This window comes from Argiope bruennichi, chromosome 6, assembly GCF_947563725.1.
Source record: "Argiope bruennichi chromosome 6, qqArgBrue1.1, whole genome shotgun sequence".
In the NCBI taxonomy this organism is placed as follows: domain Eukaryota; kingdom Metazoa; phylum Arthropoda; class Arachnida; order Araneae; family Araneidae; genus Argiope; species Argiope bruennichi.
The window spans coordinates 123,162,520-123,177,032 of NC_079156.1; the positions used below are offsets into that span (position 1 = coordinate 123,162,520).

Consider the following 14,513-nt stretch of genomic DNA (forward strand, 5'->3'; position numbering starts at 1 on the left):
TTCTTTTTGTATAAACATTTATATGAAATAACGTAGACATACAAAAATGATTTACAAACTACAAAGCTGAAACATATATGAAAAAATAGTAGTTACATTTTGAGAAATATATTTTTTCTTAACATTTATTACTTAAATATGTTTTAAAATACAAAATCTAGCAACATTTTAGGGTTTAAAAAAAGGCACTGACCACCGATTCCCACAAGCAGAATATGCTCGATGTATTAATTTATAAATTAGGATATACTGCATCATATATTGGATAAAAGAAGGCCCATTTTGTATAGCCAGTAGTGATTTCCAAGTAAAAACGATTATTATTTTCTCAAAATTTATTAGAAATATTATATATTTTTTAAAATACGTTTATTAATATAACTTCGCTTAGAACATTAAAATTGTTCGAAAATTTGGGAGAAAATATTATACTATCCAAATATGGAAAGTCAGGATCGAAATACAAACATATTTTTAAAATAGAGCAGCAAGTATTAAAAATAATATATCTATCAAAGTTTATAAAAATTTCGCTGACAAGTTGAAATGCTGACAGAATATTTATTTCTCTGATAACCAACCACCGACTCGCCAGCAAAAGTGTCTCCAAAACTAACACTACTATGAAAAAAGCCATTTAAAAGCCATTATATACAATGCATAACAAACAATGATGATATATTCTTCAGTATCTATCATATAAAAGGGAAGCACCAATTGTAAAAAAAAAATAAAAAAAATGTATACATATTAAAATATTTTACATTCTAAAATCTACATAGTAAAAATGTAGCACAAGCTGCTCTAACATTTTGATCAAAACAAACACAATAGGACTTTTTTTCACATATAATATAGTTAAATCAAGATTATAGTAGAATTAAATAAAAATAAATGCAATACAATAATTTTACATTCAATAAATTTGTTAAATTACATGTTTCAAAAAAATCATTTAATAAGACATAATATACTGAGATTGCTACAAATTATAATACATCAGTCTCATTCATATTAAAAATATGCACTATTTATTTGATGCTCATACAATATAATTAGCAAAGATTATAATACAAAGTAACTATTGTAACAATTAATACATGGAATTAATAATTTTTATTTTTTAAACTTCTTTTAATTAGAAAAATTTTAATGAAATATAAATAAATTAATATTATAACTTTAAAGAGTGTTCCCAATTTTGAAGATTCTTTCTAATAGTTCCCAAGATATAAATTATTCTGTTTAGTTCACATATCTTTAGATCAAAAATTATTTCTAATGTTTTTCTAATTACGATATAGAATTTTTGCCCGATTTTTTTAACAAACTAATTCATTACATTTAGCCAATAATACTTACATATAATTTTCACATTTGAGACAGAATTTCGAATGGATCAATAATTTGTTTATTACTAATGTTTTTAATCGAGATTGGTATAAATTTCTAAGCTTAATTGTTCGAATTATATTAAGATCGTTTATAAAATGTTAATTTTAATTGCTTAATAAACATATCATTGTTTATTATAAAAATAAATTTGCATAGACGTCATTTTTTACACAAAAAAAATTATTGAATATTTATATTGTATTTGAGAGTAATTTCATAAGATATTTTCATATTCAATGATAAAATTTTCATCTTAACAAAAATATATTATTATCAAATAAAAGTGAATTATAAGAAGTTTAAAGTATAATATTTTTGTTTGGGGAACAAAAAAATTTTAATAGATTTATGTTTATCTTTAAAAAATATTTTTAAGATAAAAAGTTACCCAGAATGTGTTTTGGGTCTTGGCAACCAGTCGTTAACGATAAAATATTGTTTCTTGTAACCTATTAAAATATGTAATACTATAATAAAACTAAAACAACTTTAACTTAGAAAATAATTATATTTTTTTTTTAAATTCACAATCATTTTACAACACATTAGTTTATAAAAATTTTATTTTATATAATACGGTTTTAAAAACTCAAAAGACTTGAGCAGCACTGCAAGAAATACCACCAAATGTTATATGGTGATTATTATTGCTTGACAAAGTAGATCCTATCCCTCAAACCTTTACAAAAACACGCAGTGATTATAACATAGGCACGGACAGAAAGCGATCAGAATCTACATCTTAAAATAAAATGCAATTTCTTTGTCATGGTATTTCACAGTTGAGAAAGCAAATAGTAATCTGTATTCACTTGTGTCACTGTGATAATAAGGCACTTCGGTGAATTCACTTTCAGCATATAAAAATATGTTTTCAAAATTCGAAACAGCGGAAGGCAGTGGAGTTCAATCACAGTCTCAATGAGATTCACTCAGTCAGTTTAATTCGTTGCAATTAGTTGCAGTCTGTACAGCTGTTTCAGATTGCAGTTAGTTGCAGTTTTGTACAGCTGTTTCGGACGGCAAGTGAAAGTTCGCTTAGTTTCCGTCAACAGTGGGATACAAAGGAATCTCGTTGTCGGAAGGCTTGTTGTTCTCCGGTTCGGTAACGACTATCTTGGGTTTCACGTCGATGACGACGTAGCCATCAACGTCATCAAGTTCTCGAGATGCAAACTTAGCAGCGATATTCTTTTCCCCAGAAGTCTTGGGGCGGATGCTACATGAAACTTTAGCCATGGCATCAGGGGCAACGTCCCTGTAAAATAATTAGAAAATAATAAATAATTTGGAAATCAAACGAATCTTGTATAATATTGTTTCACAATTGATTAATATCTGCCTTTAGCATCAATGCCAAAATACTAATATAGAAAAAGAAAAAAAAATGAAGTCTCTAATAACAGGCAAGAAAAAAAAACCCACTTTAAAATCCTGAACTAGCTAAATACTGCAAAAAGAAATGACTGGAATAATTAGAATTTCACAAAAAACAATAAATTATCACAGCTTAAAGTCAACAACTTGTGCCAACACCAAAAAACTGATAAGAAATTAGAAAATGATGAGAAAAAAATCTAGTATAAGTAATCAGAAAAAAAAAGGTCTCTAGCAACAAAATAAAATTTTAAATTCCTGAACTAGTTAAATATCGCAAAAAAATGGATTAATTAGTATCCAAAAAGACATTCAATTATTACAATTTATAGGCATTCTGAAAAATCACGTGATTCTTTTAAGAGTAAAATGTCCAGCAACATTTCTATAATATTTTTACGATACTGATAGCATTCTGGATATTGAGAAACATCGCGAAAATATTATGTAATACTTTCTATTAATATGAGTAGTATTTTCAAACAACCTCATGTTTACCTTAAAAATCAGAAAAATCATGTTCACCAAAATCTTATCTTAAAATAAATGCTTTGTAAAATATAAAATTCGTGCATTTTAAATATTTGCACGATTTTTGATATTATTAATTTAACTACGTTTAAGAATTGAAAAGACGTGACTAATAGGCGTTACACTAACAAATTCTACAGATGGCATCACAATACATGAGCACACAAATTCTAGAAACATGTTTTAACTATAAGGTATTGATGTCATCAGTGAAATGTCATTGCCACTGGTTAAAAAAAAGATTTTACTTAAAACATTTTCTTTAAAAAATGATATATTTAAGTACACTACATATTATATTAAAAATCAATAAATCTTAAAAATATTTTCCACTTTAACGAACAATTATAACAAAATTCGTATCTTACTCTTTCAATCTTAATTTGAGAGGTTGTCCCAATCCAGGTCCTTCAATAACAAAGTAACCCTTTCTTAGAGGCCTTGGTAAAGGATTCTTGAACTGTGCAGTGACCTTGAATTCTTCTCCTTGCACTAAGTCTCCTTCAATCTGCAAAAATTCAAACGATTCCACTTAATTCCAGAAAATTCAAGATTTAAATATCCGAAATTGATCATGTCCACGTTGTTTATGTTGCAACAGAATATTAGATCATGTTCACGTGCAACATTTTTTACTTTTTAAATTTAATGGTAAATGTGAACTTTTAATACCTAATAATAATATAATGATGATTAAGAGTGGTTACTAAAAGACAACCTTTCGTGTTACAGAGTCATTAATATAAACTGAAAGAAGAAATTGAAAAATGCTAGAAAAGCATTTTTCATAAAAACAAAATACTGAACAAAGTATTAATAATCCATACCTTAAAGTTTATCTTAACAATAAAGTTTATCTTTATAAAAGATAAAAATGTTTTTCTTTTTTTTTTTTAAATTTCCCACCACTCTCTTAAAAGTTGAAAAAGTAAACAGAAATCAAACAAAAGATTAGTTCTGCGAAATATAATTCATGATTTTCGCCAAATACTAAAATTACATACAGACGATTTATTTATTAAAATGAAATCTGTAAAAACTCGAACTGGATTATTTTTTAAATTCAATTCATTTGCAAGAAAATATGTAATTATTAAAAAGATTTTTTTAAATTTAAAATTTGAAGGCAACTAATTGAAATGGCCGGAGTGTTTCAAGAAAGTTGTTTGCTGAATATACATCTGCAGGTTTCTTAAGATTTTTCTTATGCCAAACCACTTTCATTCCAAATGCTTAAACCTACAAAAAAAAAGAGGTGATGGACCTTAAAAGATACAATTCACGTGGCGTCATAGTCACATGACAAACGAGATTACACATACCATATAGCATCTAAGAGTACATTGTCTTAAACTATGTGATGACGTTTCATTCTTTTTACCCTTCATATCTGCAAAATGCGCAAATGGAGCCAAACTTCAACTAACGAAGCAACGAAGAACATGTATTGTGAACCCTTTTCATTGCGATAATTTATTCATTTTTATTTTGAGCACAGTTTTTTCGATTTTTAAACAATTTAACATTCATTAAAGGAAAAAGATTTTTAACTCTAGGTTGAGTGCTCATTTTTTATAGAATAATGCCACATTTTTTTAAACCTATTGATACCTATTTGAAGCTCAAAATTCTTAGACAAGTACGAGTAATTTCCGATGCTGATAATTTAAAAGTAGAGTTCCACTTTATCATTCATCATAAGATTATTATTTTTAATGTATTTTTTAAATATTTAAATAGATGTATCACCATAATTACTTTATAAAATTCCTATAATAGAATATATAAGAAATATTTGAACACATTTTTTTATATAACACGTGAACAAACGCAGGGGCCGCATTTTTGACCTTATCTTTTCTCTTCTGATCAGAAATTCTAGAAATTTATAAAAGTTTAAACCTGTTACTTCCTATATTTTCTTGAGGGAATTACAAGAAGATGACTAGAATAGCAGAAATCAGTAAAATAATGGATCTCCTTTTTTACCAATAAGTTGGGGTCAAATTAACCCCTGCGTATTCTAGCGTTTCAGTCTTTTAGCGTTATGGCTATGACAGGGTCCGAACATGAGCAGCAGAGATTCAGAAATCTTCTCGCAAGTGTTTCTAATGATAAAAAAAATGACTAAAACTCAAATTCATTAGATATTAAAAAAGGATTCTGAAAGTTACCATGATGCAGAAACGGACAAAATAAAAACTCTGAAATCTCTAAAAAATCTGATCGAGACTGATTCTGAAAAAAATAACAAATCCTTATATAAAAGGTGTTTTCTTATAACATAAATAAGTTGCCTTGAAATTTATGTTAATCATTTTATTCTGAGTGCGGAATGATTAAATAGTTTTTTCAGTATTATATAAAAATGAAAGATAAAAGTTGTGAATTTTCAAAGTTGTATGTTTAGGCTTCTTTTTCCAAAAATGTTCAAATGTAAATTATGTGTAAAATATAGATTTTTCTTATTCTTCTAATATTTCTATATAGAATAAAACTACTTATTTAAAAAATAAAAGGCTTTATATGAATGGAATTATGAAAAAGAAAATGAATACAGAAAAGATATGGGGAAAAGAAAGGGGCTAAGTTTAATTTTAGTTTTTTAGTTTTCATTTGTTTCCCCCCCCCCTTAAATAGAACCTATTTGCATGAAAAAACATTCATATACTCTGGCCATATTTTATTTTTATAGAAATAAACAATAAGGTAAGGAGTAAATGTTTGACGATTTGGAGCCATAGTGATCTTGTGCATTTGCTAATATTCAAAAATTGGGTCCGTCTGTTGAAAGGGTTAAAATGAAAAAAAAGCCCAACATTATAGGATTTATTTTAAGAAAACGATCTATCAAATCAGAATTTCTTTTATCAGAAATGAAATTATACTTTAAAAATAACGTACTTCGAATTTGATGTCGGGCTTCCTGACTCTGAAATCATCTTGGGCGAAGTAATCGAATCCAGTTTCCTCGACATTGGCCATGGCGATCATGTTGAAAGCTGCTTGGTCAACCAGCAATTTCTCGTATTCGTCGTAAGACACATTCATGATGACTTCTTTCTCTGCGAAGTAATTAGACTGCAAATCAATTTATTTCTTCATGGTTTTTATTTTGCCATTGATCTAATAAACACTGATGTTTTAAGACTAATTTATTAAACAAATATCTGGAAGACCAGGTTATTATTATTATTATTTTGTAAAATCCTTTTTTTTCGGAGAAAATATTTAGACACGAATCATATAAATCATATATTGATTACATAAGAATATTTTTTAATCTTACCAACATTTAAAAAAAAATAAATCATGAATGCACTTAGTTTAACATGTTATTTGAAAAAATCTGCTATATTACAGTATTCATTTTAAATGTGTTTGAATAAAAAAAATGTGTGTGTGTGTAAATGGTGAACTTGGGTCCGAGATGGAGCTATATGACATTGTCAGCATGAGAGCAAATAGAAATGTGTTTGTATTTAAAAAAAATGTGTGTGTGTAAATGGTGAACTCGGGTCCGAGATGGAGCTATATGACATTGTCAGCATGACAGCAAATAGAAATGTGTTTGTATTTAAAAAAAATGTGTGTGTGTGTAAAATCGTGATTTTTCAGAAAAGACGACTATATAGATAAACTTAAAAAAATTATTAAATATAAATACATAAGTAAAAAAATAAGGCAAAAAGAGCGACTCGATGTTGTTCTGATCACTATACTGCGCTACCCACACGACGAAGTGCCACTATACCGCACCGATTAAGGTTTTAAAAAGCAGAATCTTATTTAAATATAAAATTTGATCCAAATCGTTCGAGCCTTTTCCGAGACAAATTAAATAAATACAAGAATTGATAATTTAAAGCTCTAAGATATTTAATATATATGATAAAGCATACGACGCGCTCTTGGTTAAAGTTGAATTTGTGAGCTTCTTCATAAAGTTTTCACCTAAGCAGAAAATATTTATTTCTTTTAAAACAAATAACACTAATTATAATACACTAAGCGTGACAGAATATTTATTCAGTTAATTTCAGCATTCCATTTCTGCGAATAAGCCAGATATCGGAACCAAATGTGTAAAAACAATTACAATATATATATTTTTTAATTTTGTGTAACATTTTATAAAGAGCAATGAAAGGTAGAAAAAGAATATTTTTATTTCTTTATAAGATACTATTTTAGTAATTATTATTTTTTATTAATATTATAATATTTTGCCAAATCTTTGGAATTTAAAATTTGTTAAGAAAATTTTCAAGAACTATTAAGAAATTCATTTCAAACCATATTTTTGTCATGAACAACAATAAATTGAATTATTTTGACTTAATCTTCATCATAAATTTTGCGTTTATAAAGCTACATTATGAATTCAATTAATGGATATAACAATTTCAAACAGATGTATGAATGAAATGGTTTTAAGTGGAAACCTACGATCTGAAATTACTACAAGATAATGAATGTAACAACAAGTACAATTAGGCTCATATCTATGATAAATTTTTAATGAAATCAAGAAAAAAAACAATAAACATTTGATTTTTACCTGCTCCCTCTCCAATATTGACTTCAAATCTTTCTTTCTTTACGGCATTCTTCAGTTGACCCGTGTAAAGTACAGTGTGTACGGCTAGCACTCCTTTCACCGTGTAAGTCTTCTTTTCCAAGCCTTTGTTCTTCATTGTCAGTTTAACCTGCAAAGAAATTGGTACATTTTTTTTTCGAAGAATTTAGGAAAACCAAGTTCTATTTCTTAAATCTAAAATTCCAAAAAAGTTTCAAACAAGTCTAACAGTAAATTAACATAGAGGATATTAAAGGCAACGATGCAAGACTTTTATATTTGCACAGGCATTTATTTTCGGCTGCTGATTACGGATCCTATAATAAATGTTAAACCATGGTCAGATGATGAAGACATCATCAAAATAACTATATTCTAATTTTCCAAAGAAGAACACATCTGATCCAAGACCGGAAGTGCTTAAGCTCTACATAGTAGCAACATGTAGCTATCAAGTAAGCAAAGCCAGTAAGCCAAAACAATCAATGATTAACAATTTTAAATAAAAGAACAAATTATGCTAAAAAATGTATTTTTAAGCCTGGTAAAATAATTCTGAATATAGTCCCAATATTTTAAAAAATAAACGACATTCTTGAAAAAAATTTAAATTTCTACTAAGTTGTAATTCTGGATGATAAAATGAGCACTTAAGATGGAAGTTACTTATGTTCAGATGACTAGGGCGACGACTGAACTGGTACCCCCTTTCCAAGAATACACATCACAATTAAAATTTCAGATTTAGTATGCGCCAGTCCTGCAAACCCGAAGGATCTTTAGTGAAAACGGGTTCAAGTAGCATTCCTATCCGAGGACCTTACCATTAGATCACGGTACATACTTTTTTACGAATGTTTTTAAAAAAAATGCTTGCACATAATTATTATTTTTTTATAGCTTAAAGCCGTATATCAAAGCCCCAGATTTTTGTTGCATTTAATAGGAATATAAAATTATATATTACTTACATTAAATGGCTGTCCAATAACAATGTCATCCAGCAGTTGGAAGTCAAAAGACACATCCTCAAACTCGTCGTTCAAATAATACCTTGAGAAGACGTTTCCACACTGGCGAAGAGCTCGAAGCATGACTTCTCGTTCTTCTTTGCTATCTGTATAGTAATATGATGTTAAGGTATTACCTTACAACATTTTCATAATATTTATTGATTTAAAATAATTTTATAAGCAACTACACATTTTTAAATAAATATGCATCTTCAAATCCCTCGAGAGCATTTTTCAGATTTTTTTCATTATTATTTTTGTTTATTTTCTTTGTTGCCTTAATTTCACCACGCTGTTACTTAACTCTAAAAACAAACAAACATCAATTTTAGAACGAGCCCTTTTTCAAGTTAGGGAAAGTTTACAATTTTAATAGTAAATATATCCGTCATTTTTACAGGTAATTCCTTGAAAGTTTTTCATGTGTTTTCATTATGGTATAGTGAACATTTTTCTACCTGGATATTTCTGCAAATCTCCTTTATTTATTTTAATTTCTTTTGTAACTTCCTTATTTCGACAGTAAGGCCGCTGTTGTCTATTTTAATAAACACAGCACAGTCACTTAACTATAGCTATACGTTACTTAACTGTTTTACAAGCCGGTATTTTTTTAATTTATAAGGATTTTACCGATCACCCTGTACATATATTCAATTTTCTGATTCACAATTAAATTAGTTTAATTAAATTTCCTAATTTTATTATTTTCTCCTTTTTAGGTTTTAATATATAATTCTAATATTCATAACTATAAACATTATAATCTAGCAATCTATTGTTTTTTCATAAATTCATAACTAGAGGGTGCCTCTTTCATAGAATTTTAAATCAGCTGAAATTTATCTATTAATTATTTAATCATGAAACCATCAAAATACTGTACTGTCAACAAGAATGCATAGCTGTACAGAATTTTAAATACATCAGGAAATGAGTAAAACATTAATTAATTTCATTTTCATAAAATTTTCATTTTCACGAGCATGAAAAATTCAAATAAATTTAACGAGAGTAAATACTTTAAAAAACCACGATTAATTGCATCCATTCAAAGAATAATATTATTATTAAATCTTTAAAATATTTGTTTAAATATATTTTATTACTATTTAAACTGTTGCCTATTTTATATTTAAATGACTGAATATTCTTAATGCTTTGCAAATCATTTCTTTTTCTTAAGAATTTTTGATCGACAATTACAATACAATTACAATTTTTTTTTTTTTTTTTTTTTTTTTTTTTTTTTGCAGAAGAAAATCTCAATGCAGATAAGCAGCAATCAAAGCTGTATCCTAAATAATGATTTCCCAAGAACTTACGTCATTAAAGAATTTTTGAAAAAATAGTTGGCACGTGAAAAATTTAGGAATTTTCAGGAAAACACAGAATTTTAAAGAATTGTGAAAGTCAACCAATTGCCAAGAAGCAATGAATTCTAATACTTAGATTGGAAATACTCTACTAATTCCAGTAGTCGAAATGAAATAAAAGTCGCGAGATAAAAAAGGTGCGCAATATCAGCGATATTCGGCAAATTTTCATCCGATTCCAGTTCCAGTTGATTATGAATGTTGCATCAATATATATATATGTGTGTGTGTGTGTGTGTGTGTAAATTTTAATTATGTGGATTGTTTTTTTAATTAAATTTTTGTCTTCTGGTAAATTTATATTTTCTATCAATTTAATCCATATTTTACAGCTCAATTTTATAATCAATTTAATGAGCATGATACAACACTTCATGTAACTAAATAAAAAATTAACATGGCTTACTTTCACTGTATTTGTATTCAGTTGTGATGTCTTCTCTTTCATAAGCTCCAATAGCTTTAGTACTAATAAACTGGCCAATACTACAAAAAGAAAAAAATATATAAGTAAAACAAATTATGAATGCATTATTGGTAATTGGCATAAAATAAGGAATGCAAAATAGTTTAATAATTCAACAATTTTTCTAAGCAGAATTTTTTTTTCAGAGTAATAAAAACAATATTCCTTGTGTAAACTTCTATTATATTAAATGTCATTTCATATTTTTATGAAAATATTAATTAAGATTTTTTTAAGTTAAAAATAAATGGAAAATATTCAATTTTAATTTAAAAATATATAAAATAATTTTAAAAAATTAAATCTTAATGATTTTATTAATGATTTATTATTAAAATTTAAAAGGATAAAATGTGCATAGGGAAAAAACATTACGAAGATTAAGTGAATTTCATTAATTGAGTAGTTAAAAAAAAGTAGTGATTGAAAAAATTAATATGTGAAGATAAAATGTTTTGAGGTGTTTTTTGGTGTGTGTTAAAGCGCTTGCTTTATATTTGTAATTAAAGTTTTTATTACAACATTTTGTGTGTAAAAACAATTTTACAAGATGAATAATCACAAATTTAAAGTAATTTGTAAAATGTCCTAAGTTATTGATATTCTCTCAGATATTATATTTCTCGAGTCTATCTGTATAGAGTTAATGATGATTGAAATACGATAATAATGACTGATTTAGATTTGATGAAAATTTTTCGAGGGTCTTCTGCCAGACCCTTCAACAGTTTTTAGTAAAAATATTTTTTAAAAATTTTGTATCGCAAATACAATCATCACAAATGCAATTAGTCGGTTAGTTATGAATTAGTCATTCATAACTAACCGACTAATTGCAAAGGAAATCCATCTTAATATTATTTTTATTCATCATGCTTAATTTCTATTTTTAAAAAACTTGCACTAAAGCAAAGGTTTTCACCTAAATTTTTTAAACCTTTGTTTTAAAATCAGTAAATTAGAGGTAGGAAACGGCTTTTCAATTAAAAGCCATAGCTGATCACATTTTAAACAAGTTTTCGCATGCACAGCACACGATAAATTAAGCTGTAGATGAAACAGTACCTTTAGAGATGTTTATTATTATTATTTTTTATTCTTATATTATTGCTTCAAACATAATTTTTACAAACTGTGTTAGTTTGAAAGACTTTTTTAAAAAAAAAAATCGCATTCGATTGTTAATAATGGTCTTAACTATTAGTCAGAAAAGTAAATAAGTAAGAGATTAAATTTGTTCTTAAAAAATGGAAATGCTGCAATTCCATATAATTATATATAATCCAGTTCTAACTAAAATACATTTCTTACTACATCACATTTCAAGTTGTGGTATATTAGTAATCGGCTTATATTTCAAACTTACGCTTCAGTCTTCCTGTTAATGAGCTTCAGAGGCTGGTTTTTCCCTCGGAATCTCCAGTAGACTTTATCAGCGTTCACTTCGGCAAAAACAAAAGGACCGTCATAATTCTTCTGAATTTCTCCTCTTTTGATGGCAGCAACGCTGCAGGGTCCGCATCGGTAGAGACCTGAAGAAAACAGTTCAAATAATTTAAAAGATGCTATTCATATTTTGGAAGAATTTACAGAATGTATGGAACAATCACTGAATATATTAAATAATATAAGGAATACATAGAATAAGGAATATATGGAATAATATCTGCAATAACTTGAATACTTATTAAGCAATTTGCAATAATATATAGAAAATATCCAATACTATTTGGCATGTATGTAACAAATATTACAACACAGAATATTTTCCGGAATATGTGGAATCAGTTAAAAAAATATTTGATATTTATGGAATAATATACGAAATATTCAAAGTATGGAATTATATAAGGAATATTCAATGTATATAGAATAATATGTGGAATATTTGTGATATATGGAAAAATTTTATCGAACAAAAAGTGGATTAAAAAAAAAAGGTTAGCTGTATATTGAAATTGCGGGGATCTATGGATTCGAAACTCACCAGTAAAATCTCGGATTCGAATCTCAGTGATTATCCACTACCATTCCTATTCACTTTTTCTGACTCATATATTAGCTGTAACCGTAGATCTTAACTGTAACCGTAATTTGTATCTGTGCACATATAAAAGCTAATATTGCCAATAACACCGAGTACAAATGTTCTCATGTCGACATGAAATAAAAGCCTTTGTATTGTTTTTAAAGGGGTGCTCAACTTATCCATCACTTCCTCCACTACAAAATTATTTCTTACCATCAGATTCTTCTTGGGGTGTAGCATCAATTGCTTGCCATCCAGAATAGCCACCAGGTTCCAAATCAGGTCGTTCCATCCATACTTCATTCCAAACATGGAAGTTCCTATGAAAAATTTCAATCATCAGAAAGATCTCATAGTATAAAGGAAAAAAAAATTCGGATTTTTTTAAAAAAAATTCAAACTTTATTTCTAATATTCTAGTCTATTTGGAGAAGCATAAAACGCTACATTAAATATTTCAGTTTCCATTAATAAATAATCATAATTTTAGATGAAATGATAAATTGTATCAAAGTTGATAAGTGAAATATTTCTTGCTATTTTGACTCATATAATAAATGCTTTTAAGTAATCAATCACATTTTTTGCAAGTCACTGATAATTCTTTAATAAATTAATGGTTAAGTTAAAATATAGTGACACCATTTTAAATCTATAAATTACTTTTCAAATTGCAATTTTTTAAAAATATTATATAAATAAAACATAATTTATTTTTGGAAGATAACAATTTTTTTTGTTGTTTTTGTTTTAATTGAGTTGAAAATTTCTATACAGACTCGGTGACCTCGGGGTAAGACAACGACGTAGAGATCAGAATGTTTGTGGTTAAGAGCCTTATTCGATCCAATATCCATAGTCATGTACGATGAATATCACATCAAGTGTATATGTTCGGTAAAAGCTGAAATGGGGACTCGCATGTCATCCTCGTCATCTGATTACAGCTCAAAAATCAAAGACACTTCGAAATTTATAATAGACCTTATATTCCTTCAAAATAAAAGCTGATCTAATTAAATTTAATTAAATATGAAAGCTCTTCTATTAATAATCCGTGAAGACATTCTTGTCAAATAAAAAAAAATTACTTGAATTCATTCAACTAACTCTCCGATTCATTGTAAATCGGAACCTTAAACGCTACAAAAACACTTCGAATTCGTAATTTATCTTAATTCTAAATCTTACATAGTAATTTTAAATTTCATATAATTTACAAGATAATAATAATGAACATTTCAGTTCCTTACCAAACCGAATCGATGTTCAACTTGTCCAGAGGTTCCCCTTCTTCATCGTAGAAATAATCGATTGTGAGACTGTTGTGTGTGTCGTGAGCAGATGCAAAGTTTGTGACAGATCTGCATGGAATACCCAAAGCTCTGCAAACTACCAAAGAAAAATATTCTGTTAATAATTGCATTTTTTCAAAATCACGGACAAGTTAAAACAATGAAAAAAAAATGCATTCTACAGAATAAAAAGTAAATAAAACATCTTTGCCTATCTATTCATCAATCTTTTTCGCATTTAAAAATTTATTTAGAATAAATCAAAAATTAAATAATGAGACAATTTACTCAATATATTTTGATTACAATGGAATAACTTTTAAAATAATAATATTCATTAAATAATTACTGTTCTTTAATTCATTTTAATAAAATAATTAAATTCAAAATAAAACTGATAAACAATATTTTCAATTTTCTTACATTAGAAGGTATAAAAAATATGCAAATGT

General features: G+C 27.2%; 1 protein-coding gene across 2 annotated transcripts in view; it reads right to left on the reverse strand.

Annotated features, from left to right (window-relative positions):
* The window catches only part of LOC129972104 (annulin-like), a 55,378-nt gene continuing 40,865 nt past the window's right edge, over nucleotides 1–14,513 (reverse strand). For both annotated transcript variants that reach the window (XM_056086088.1, XM_056086089.1), the window contains exons 9-17: nucleotides 14,020–14,158; nucleotides 12,980–13,086; nucleotides 12,104–12,269; nucleotides 10,678–10,757; nucleotides 8,854–8,999; nucleotides 7,865–8,012; nucleotides 6,208–6,368; nucleotides 3,672–3,811; nucleotides 1–2,653 (exon numbers count right to left, since the gene is read on the reverse strand). In XM_056086088.1, coding sequence (XP_055942063.1) covers nucleotides 2,434–2,653; nucleotides 3,672–3,811; nucleotides 6,208–6,368; nucleotides 7,865–8,012; nucleotides 8,854–8,999; nucleotides 10,678–10,757; nucleotides 12,104–12,269; nucleotides 12,980–13,086; nucleotides 14,020–14,158 — 1,307 coding nt within the window. In that variant the 3' untranslated portion in view covers nucleotides 1–2,433. The remainder of the gene's footprint in view (nucleotides 2,654–3,671; nucleotides 3,812–6,207; nucleotides 6,369–7,864; nucleotides 8,013–8,853; nucleotides 9,000–10,677; nucleotides 10,758–12,103; nucleotides 12,270–12,979; nucleotides 13,087–14,019; nucleotides 14,159–14,513) is intronic.